The sequence below is a fragment of the Charadrius vociferus genome, unplaced genomic scaffold (genome assembly GCF_000708025.1).
Source record: "Charadrius vociferus isolate BGI_N301 unplaced genomic scaffold, ASM70802v2 scaffold196, whole genome shotgun sequence".
Classification (NCBI taxonomy): Eukaryota; Metazoa; Chordata; class Aves; order Charadriiformes; family Charadriidae; genus Charadrius; species Charadrius vociferus.
In genome coordinates this window covers 473,915-483,877 of record NW_009648953.1, presented here as the reverse complement: position 1 = coordinate 483,877, position 9,963 = coordinate 473,915, and the positions used below count along the sequence as shown (strand labels likewise).

The 9,963-nt window shown below is 39.6% G+C and overlaps 1 protein-coding gene across 2 annotated transcripts in view; it reads right to left on the bottom strand.

The window, feature by feature from the left end:
* Nucleotides 1-3,569: 3,569 nt before the first annotated feature.
* BRAF (B-Raf proto-oncogene, serine/threonine kinase) overlaps nucleotides 3,570-9,963 on the bottom strand; it is a 64,164-nt gene continuing 57,770 nt past the window's right edge. For both annotated transcript variants that reach the window (XM_009887395.1, XM_009887396.1), the window contains one exon: nucleotides 3,570-4,279. In XM_009887395.1, the coding sequence (XP_009885697.1) occupies nucleotides 4,257-4,279 (23 nt within the window). In that variant the 3' untranslated portion in view covers nucleotides 3,570-4,256. The remainder of the gene's footprint in view (nucleotides 4,280-9,963) is intronic.

Sequence of the window (9,963 nt, the reverse complement as noted above, 5' to 3'; positions counted from 1 at the left end):
AAGACAGGTTGTCTACAGTACTATGAATAGTTTGTGCTACACATGCTGCACTCACAGTCAAGAAGGGAATGAAATCTATAGGCTGCAAAAGTGTGAAATGTCTACATGCTTCTTCCCTAAATTTAGCCCCTCCACCTATCTAAACTTCAACTGGTACTTGTTTGTGAGGTTTCTGGGGGGTTTGGCTTCCCCAAATGTTCTGTAAAATGCTGGAGGCATTTACATCACCAGGCAAACACAAAACCAAATCTGTTTATGTGTGATCTCAGCGTATATTTTTTCCCCCGATTTGGGCATTTGTGGAAAGACGTGGTACATATCAGCAGTCAGCATTTCATTCATTTTATATCATGAAGGCCAAATTCTGCCTCTAATGAGCCTATACTAATCCGAGTGATGTTGAGAGGCCACAGTAAGATGGCAGTATTTGGCCTCAAACATTCTCCATCATCATCAGCTGCTAAAGCATTAAAGTACAAGAAAAGATGATTTTAGCTAAGCATAAAAAGCAGAAGTAGATGTATTTAATGACCTGCATGAGTTTAGCAAAAAAGAAATGACTGGACTAATAATATCTGGGGCCATGTAGGACTTAATTCATGCAGAAATGACCTTCAAAATAACCAGGTCTCTATGCTCATACCGTTTAGTTTAAGCTCCACTACAATGTTCCAGTTCCAGCAAATACACTGGAGGAAACAATCACTTACTGACAGGGAAGATGTAACAGATAACAGGTCTCATCTAACTGTATGGAAAAGACAGAGGGAAGGTATATGTGTGGTTAATAAAGACATGAATAGTTGGGACTGGATACTGGTAGTTGTGAAAATAATATTGGATGATAGATAATGTAGAGCTAAAAGCAGTATGACTGTCTATACCTTTGTCCCAACACACACACACATGTCCTAACATTTCCATACTATGGCATGTGCTTGTGGTTGGGACATCATAGAGAGGAATTTTAAGAAATTTGGTGTAACAGACGTGAATGTTATTGGTCGTTTCAGTTGACTTCCTTCATCCCACTGCTATATAGGGCACTCAGTTCTTGTCTACTCTTACCTCCCCAGTCACTAAACATCTACGGGGCACCTTTCAGACTGATTCTGATAGCATGCAAGACATCCAGAAAAAATGAAGATTTAAAAAAAAAAAAATCCCAATTATTTACAAACCAAATTTCTTCCAAAGTTTTGCATGAGTATTACGTGGAACCTCTTAAAGACAAACACACATTACTACAGCTATTTGGAGGGAAACAAACAAATGTGAAAACCAGTAGAAATGCATCCTGAAAGGACTTCTCTAAACAGCAGCCAAACAACTTGCACATTCCTCAGGGAAAAAAATAAAACAGAAAAACAAAAGTACAAACAAACAAATCCCAATAACCCCCCGCCAAAGATCACATACTTATAAAGTGCTTTGCATGGACAAGGATAGCAATTTTCCTTGTGCTTTTCCTATGGGCTCAAGAAGCATATTGTAGACTAATGGGTTATGAATCTTCACAAAAATAAGTTCATTTTAAGCAAAGATAGAATGAAATTCCTAACAGTTATACTTTAGCAGACAATATTCTGCCAGCATGACCTCATGGAAGGAAACTAAGGCTTTTAACAAGCTCTGTGAAACAAATGACTGTTGAACCACCTGTACATACTTGCTCTGATAATGGTTTCTTTCGAAAGAATATTAATTTCCAGCATGCCCGACGTGTACAAATTAGGCCATAGCCCATACAGGGGCTGGAGGGAGAATGAGCACTGACTACTTCACCCCCTCGGAGTCCGTATTTGTAAATGCTCTCACCTGCCTGCTGACCCCAGCGGCCCCAGGCTCCTTCCACCTCTTAGGTATTGGCCTCAGATGATCACCACGGTCTGTCACCGCATCAGCAGGGAGGCTATGATTTCACCGGTCTGCACACCACCACTCGCTCGTTAGCTTCTCCACACTGGAAAGTGGCTATTGCTACTATTTAAATTCCTGCCAATCTCAATAAGGAAAAAAAACTTTACAGCATCTGAAGACCCACAGCAGACAAGAAAAAAGTTGTGCTTTCTTTTTTTTTTTTTTTTTGTTTTTAAAATGCATCCTGTACACAAAATCAATTCTATTCATGTACCAACATGAATCACTTAATTCTTGTAGTGACTATTAAGTCATTCAACTATTGCTGTCTTGCTAATGTTTGCGGAATTAATATCAATACACAGTATTTCAGTTATAATTCCCACTTCAGATTAGTCCGGTCCCTATAACTCCAGTAAATATTTACTGACACACGTAACAGACTACCAGCAACACCGCAGAACTCCAGGGTTTTAAAAGCACGTTCCACTACCAATGTGCGTTTCTCCCTTCGCCTGGGAGCAACTTTCTGCAGACAGAAACGGTCCAGCTCTCCTAGGGAGGGAAGAACAGCATCCTCACCCAATACACCCGTGTTTAGCATGGACACCACATTCACACACATTTAACTCCTTCATTTATTTGTCATGATTTTGTTTAACATCCCCCCACCTCCCACCCCCCAGCAAGAACCTCCCTGCTAGAGGGGCGTCAGTTCTCCTGCCTCGCCTGCAATGGTACAGGGCAGATACAGATCAAATTCTGAAAACTTCTGTCTGAGCTTGAATTTCTTTCTAATGTGGTCTGACTTGCCTCTGTACAAATAATTTACACGTAATACCACATAACAGAGAACTCTGCAAACAGATCACATCACAAGATATTCTACTAGAGGTAAACAATGTGCAGAACTTTATGAGTTGTTTTTTCCCTGACTGGGAAAAAAAAGCTGTCCCTGACTGTCAAAAAGCTACCAACCATTGGAAAACCAGGATTGGAGGACAGGAAAACAGAGCACTCTAACGGAGATACCGCCACCTTCATCCTAGTTTGCAAAGTGTACAAAAGGGAAAGACAAACAGAAGGGAAGAGATGACAGGGAAGAAAGCAATGAGAGAAGTAGTCAGCGTGGATCCAGCAAGTACCGTTTTGTTTTGATCTAACAACTTGCCGCTAGGACAAGATGCTCCACATTACACACACACTTATCAGAGGACGTTTAGTTAACAGGATAAAAATCCTTTAAAAAAAGCTCTTGAAAGTACCAAAACATAATTTTCGGAATGTCTAATTCTAGGGGGGTTTGTATTTGTGTTCAATTCAACCTGAGAACTTTTTTCCCCATTTACGACAACATTACATATTGGTAAGGTACCTGGCATTAACCTGCACCCTCATTTAAAATAAAACTTTTAAAGTAGGTACATACACCATTCACAGTCTGTATCAGGAATTCTACAGACTTCAGATGCTGTGGTAGCATCTTTGATAAATACATTGTATCATATGATACAAAAGAAAAAAATAAAAGAGAGGACAATCTCGCTACATTTTTTTTTAAACCTCAGTTTGTTGCTGGACCAACAAAAGAAGGATATACCTAATCCTTCCAAAAGATGTTGTATATGCACACACCAAGAAAATACTGGAAAAGGAAAAGGTTAAGGTTGGTGGTTGTTGTTTGTTTTTTGAAGAAGTGATAAAGTAAATGTGAAAAAAGGTGCAGCAGCATCCCCTTTTCCTTCAGATTAACATCTTTGCCTTTAGAGTAACATCTTCTCCAGCTCCCATCACCCCACGCTTTTAAATTTTCTGGAATAAAACCGAATAGTATAGACGAATTTAGGTGTTTGACATGGTAATACAGTGAAAAGGGGATACTGCATTGTCCATAAGTGAGTACACCGGGGTAAAAAAAAAAAAAGATCAGAACGGAGGATGATTCTTTTAAATTAGCACTCATCAGAGATTCAGCCTCTGATGGTACGTTGTTAGAAGGAGAAAGCCCACCGGCAGACCACCCAAAGCAAGTCTCCTAAGTTGCAGCAGCAGTTCCATCCCCTCATGCCCGAGCACCACAGTCAAACCACGAGCGCCCTCTCCTCTCCTCTCTCCTGGGAATGATGCCAACGGCACAGGCAGCCACTGCGGGTCTCCGAATGCACGTGGTGGTTTGTGTTGAAGGAGAAACACTGGCAGCAGAGGATTCTGGTTCCCAAAAAGGTACTTTTTCCCATTGTGTTGGACTGGCAGTTCCATTCTGCTCCACTTTTAAGCTTATGGGTATCTTTTCTAAATTACTTTAGGTTTCGTGGAGCAGAATAGAGTTTTGATGTTAAGAAACTGTAGGAACACAAGACTTAAATAACAGAGTGGGTGCTGCCATGGTGCTGTGGCTACTTGAACGCTGCAAATTCTCCTGTAGAGGGAGGACAAGAGCTTGGTTTAAATAGGTGATTTCAGTTACTAGGTGGTCAAAGATTTTCTTCAGACTAGTTAAACATTAGGTTGAATATAAAAGATGTTAAAAAATGCAAACTGTTAAAATTAAAGCACAAAAGAATACACAGTGAGAGAACATTGACTACAGACCCAGCATATTTTACCAAAAAAGAATTTCTTGAAAGCAAGCTGTACCCATTCTTCCCAAGACAGAGGTCTGAAAGTTCAAGCAAAGTTTAATTCATCATGCATTTGAAAATAAAATGTGTCAGTTTAATTTCACTTTAAACTCCTTATTGCACATATATCCTCCTGAAAAGCAACAATTGCAATACATGCGTCAGGCTGCAAACTAATTTCTATTCTGGCGTAAAACTGGCTTAATAACAAAGAACTATTTGACACCCCCATTAACCTTTTAAGACTATATACAGTAAAGTGCCTGAATATTAAACCAGTATTGAGGACTGCTAGCGTCTGGTCTAGAGACCGACATAGCAACCTACAGTGAGGAAAAAAAATAAGAATCCTGAGATTGTCTACTCACTCCCAGACCAGAAATTAGGCCTCACTAATAGGGAGCACAACAAATAAAGCAACCCCATGCTTCCTTCAGAATTACTAAATAAACAATAATCCTATGCAGTGCTTTCACATACAGCGATCTCCTGAAATTCTACATCGTTTATTTGGTGTCAGCACTCCATGAGATACACTGGTAGTCTCATTTCAGACATGATGAAACTATGGCACAGAGTAAAATCGCTGCATAAAGTCTTACGGAGTTTGCTGAAACACCGAACAGAAGCTGAATCTAAGATACTCATCCTCTTAATCTTACCCTTTAGCCAAAAAATTTCCCTGCCACCCACAAAGAAATTGTATTTATATATATTTATTTTATATTTATTTTATATATATTTATATATTTATATAGGAATTTTAGGGAGGGGTGTCCAACTATGCTTAACCAAAAGGATTCAGGAGCACAAGAAAAAAAAAAAAAGCATGTACGTAACTTCCCCTTGTTGGGTTTCACATGAATTTGGGGTTAGTTTATGCCTCTTTCTTGACAGCACTCCTCAGAGCTCTCCTAATCATGAAAGAGCGATAAGCAGACATAAGAGACCCTTTGTCCTGTTAAAGAGAAGTGTGTTGAATGTCATTACATCCAAACAACTGCTCCCTATCTTGGAGGCTTGGATCCTTTCAAGAGCAAGTGTTTTGTTGGCTTTGTTTTTTTTCTTAAGATTCTTATTCTGAATATTGGAAACAAACCAGAAATATCCCTGCAAACAGAATTTTAGGCTGATAGCGTTAATTCCATGGAGTGTCTTGCTCTATAAAGAGGAGAACCAAGAAGACTGATGAGCAGTCTGCACGGCGAGGAGGAACAAAAGGCATCTACAGGGTCTGGTAGGAACAGCTGATCTAAGGGAACCTGAAGAAAGCAGGGAGAGGGCTCTGTGCATCGTAGGAAATGAGAAGGGAGTACACCCAAGGTTTAAAGTAAGGGTGGCTGGAATGGGGGGCTGCGACAGACCTCAAGCTCTATCTGTCTTGACAGACTGTGGTGATAAGTTTAAGTTATAACAACAAAAGAATAAAAACATTATGATGGATCTAATTGCCTATTTTACTATTTCTACCAACAGAGAAAACCCTTGCTCTAAAATAATCACACTTCACTGATTTCCCAACTCTCTTCACAGTATCTTCTAGAAATACCTCAATTTTTGTACTTTTTTTTTTCTTTTAAGAGAAGGACAAAAAAGACATCAAGTGTTGCCTGCAAGGCTAATTTTTAAGAATGACATTCATGCTTAGCTACACTTTCAAAACATGCTCTACTTAATTTATTTCTCAGTCTGCTCTCCTAAACTGCTGATTAAAGATCAATTTATAAACAAGAGATTGCTCCCTCATTACTCATCTTGTCCTTCTGCCCATTTCTGGTAATAATTCAGCTTTTAATAGTCGTACAGGGATTTCAGAAGATAAAAGATGAACCATTAATTGGGAAAGGGCAAGGAAAAAACAGGATCAGAAGTTAAGAAGCATTTCACATAAAGGTAGCTATAAAAAGGTGATTTTTCAGACTTTCCTGCCATTTAAATAAAACCTTAGCAAAGACATTTTCTTTGACAAGCTAATGCTAAATCTCCTCTTTCAAAATGCAGGTGCTAATCTGATCTCAAATCAATAGGAGACAAAAATAGGTAACATGTTCATCTAATAACGGGATTATGTCTGTTGAACACGTATAAAATGCGGTTACCAGTAACAGATTTCCCTCCATGAGGAACGTAGATGGCTATACCTATCCACGTACAGCAATCCTCCAGCCTGCTAGGTGGTGTTGGTTGACTGGTCTTCCTGAGGAGTAGCTAAAACATTTTGTCACCCTTTCTATTTTGAAGATGTAAAATATTTGCAGCTGGTTCTTGTATCTTCTGAAAGAAGCCCCATCTGTAGGAGAGGGACAGAGAACACAGGCAACCTCTTCCTGAGACTTAGATGCATACAGATAAATGAAGTAACTTGAACAGTGAATTCACCATTTTCTAGCAAGAAAAGAAGGTCTTGCCTGAGAGCAATGAGTGGACGAAATGAAGACAGCTTTAGGAATGTGCTCCGATATGCCCCATCCTGCAGGAACAGGATCATCCTGATTCTGCCCTAAGTCTTTGGATGCCATTCTGTAATGGCCAATGCTAATCTAAACTGGGACTACTGCAGCCTCACTCTCTCTCCTGACCTGAGCTGTAGAGCAATGACCTGCCTGCTGTGTCACACCGGCACCACCTGGCCCGGAGGCAAGATGGCTCAAGGACCTGACCTAGCAAATGCTAGCTCAGGCTGGTGGGCAGGGAGAGTTTTCCAGCCAGTTTTTGGAGAACTGCTTTGTTGGGGGGGGGAACTGCTCAACTGCATGGAACAGACTCGTGGAATTGGAGAGCATTTGCCAGTGCAAGGGTAAGGAGATTGGCCATGGCTGCTCCAAATAACGTCAGTTTACCACGAGGCTACGAAACCACGTACTCAGCAATTTGGGATGTGAAAAAAAACCAAAACAAAACCAACAGACATTTTTATTCATTGTAAGCCAGATATCTGATGTGCTTTTTACCAAGCAAAACTTCAGATACTTGCTTTGACTGGTAACAAGGAAATTCCTTTTCACAGGATGGACAGCATTTGAAAATCTACACTTCTTACAGAGCCCTTTCAAGTTAGTCGCTACAGTCTTTTCATGCTTATCACATGCAAAGCAAGTGGAAACTATTTTAAATGCACACTTTCAAAAAATCTGTACTAAAAAGATGATCCAGTTCTTTCATGTTATGTTCAAATAATATATTATAGTTCTGAGCGAACCTGCTGCCCCTGTTTCCTGGTAGGATTTAAGATGCAGTTACTAATCTCTACTCTCACAAATTTCTAAGTTACCTGGATTCATCAGGTTACTAAGGTATATACACATCTTAACTGTAGTCCTTATCCTTGGGTAGATGCCATGCTCTTTTAGAAGAATTGTATGAAGAATGGCTCCCTTCCAGGTCTGTGCCTGCCTTGTCTACTGAAGTAAAGAGTAACAGACTTATCAAAAGGAAACACCAAATTCCAACACCTTGCCTGGATTACATTCACAGACACAGGAAAAAGTATGACAGAGAGGCAGTTTTCTGTTGGATCTTGTGTTGATCTTTTAGTATGGGTATCACCCACTGGATCAGTACAAATCTGGAACATACCCTGATGTGGATAATTATTATCCTCAGAAGAATATACAGCAGCATTTATGAGGATGTGGTCCTTCTAGATGGTACCAAAACAGACTTTGTTTCTATACTGAGATGCAGGGAAGTAAAGAAAAAAGGAATCTCACGTAGTATAAGCTACCCCTCCAGAAAAGCCTGGGATTCTACAGACCTTCTTTTAGGACCAACAGGTGTCTGTTTCTAAACAATATAGCTGAATTGCATCTTTGAGAACACTGACCCAAATCCACAGATGTATTTAGGCATCTTCGTCCTACATATGTTCCCAAATCTCATTTGAAGCAGCAATTACAAACTACAGAAGTTAAACCCCTAAATGCCTTTATGGCAGATAAAGTTAATGATCCACAAAACCCAGCCTCCTTTTAGGCTTCATAAAACGTTTCATGAGAAGCTAAGCTCGCGTTATGGCCATAGATCCCAAACCGCGCTCGACGTGTAAGAATAAGTGACACAGGAAGAATTCTAATGCACTGAATATAGTGCAGAAAATGGGGCCAAATGTGTCTAAGGATGGCAGCATTCCCCCCATCCCCCTAGTTGCAGTTCCAATAGCACAGAAGAACAATCTTAACAACAAGGAGGATAATACTACTCCAAGGAAAAACTTGTTTGAATTGATCTGGCAGACCTGAAAAAGAGTAAGCCTGGGCAGGGCAGTGATGATGGTTCTGCACTCTTCGTAACTCCCCATGTGGTTAAGCCTTTGCTGCCTGGGATGGCACATTTCTAGATTCTGTAGGAGACCCAGCAGCGCCCTTTTGCTCTTACTGAGACAGGCATTGTAGGCTGTATTGAATACCATACCCCAAAGCTTAAGAAGCATTCCTCCTCACTGTCTAGAATAGAAAAAATAATTAACAAATTAGAGGGGAAAAAAACTCACTTAAACCCTGTTTTCATTTTAAGACAAGCCTGCCAAAATGAGGTGAAGCTACCAGAAAGAAGGGAAACAGATTTTCTAAAACAATAACAGCTTTTGTCCTCCAAAACTATTTCCATAGAGATGGATTTCAACAGCTTTGTTTTCTTGACTAACAAAATGACAAGAGAAAGGTTAGTTCCCAAACTGTTCTAACAGCAAAAGCCCAAAAGACCATTAGAATCCAGCCAGAAAACACAGAAATTACCTTCATCTCTTCAAGCTCTCTAACTCTGCCTCCTGTTTTAAAAGGCTCAGTTGCCAGACAGCAGAAAATAAAACCTTTTTTGAATCCTGATCTATTTCAAAAACCTATTGCTAGCAACATACAAACTTCTCCATAAGTATGAAAATCAGAAGCCATTAAGAACGCTCCTGGCCCCTGAAGTCCTGACAAGAGCAGCAATAGCTTGTTTCCAATGCAGAAGAATCTGTGAAAATTAATAGCTTAGCAGTTTAAAACAAACAAAACCACATAACTAATTTCAAAATATGCAAGAACACAGTCAATGACATTACTGTTTTCTACTGACATCAAAGACTAATATAACCTGAACCACTACTCTGATTCACCTGTTCCAGAGGAATGCTCTGCAGAAAAATATGGTATTAATGTAAACCGGCAGGATCTTGGAAAGGTGTCTAGCTTTCTCAGTTAGGTATCTAGTCTAACTGATTCACTTCTAGTGAAACCAGCAGCTTTTATATGGAAGTGAAAAAAAAATTCATTACTGAACAGAAGCATGTTCACTTGTATTCTTAAAAATATTAAAGCAAAACATTTTATCTTATTCAGATATACCAGAATTCATGGTATAATACTGATTTCCATGAAAACAACTGCTTTCTCAAATCCTCTTCTCCTATTATAGGTGTCAGCAGCCTTTTTCTCTTAAACTATTTGGTTCTACTTAAGATACAATTTTTTTTTTTTTTAATTCTGAAATCTGTGCTAAT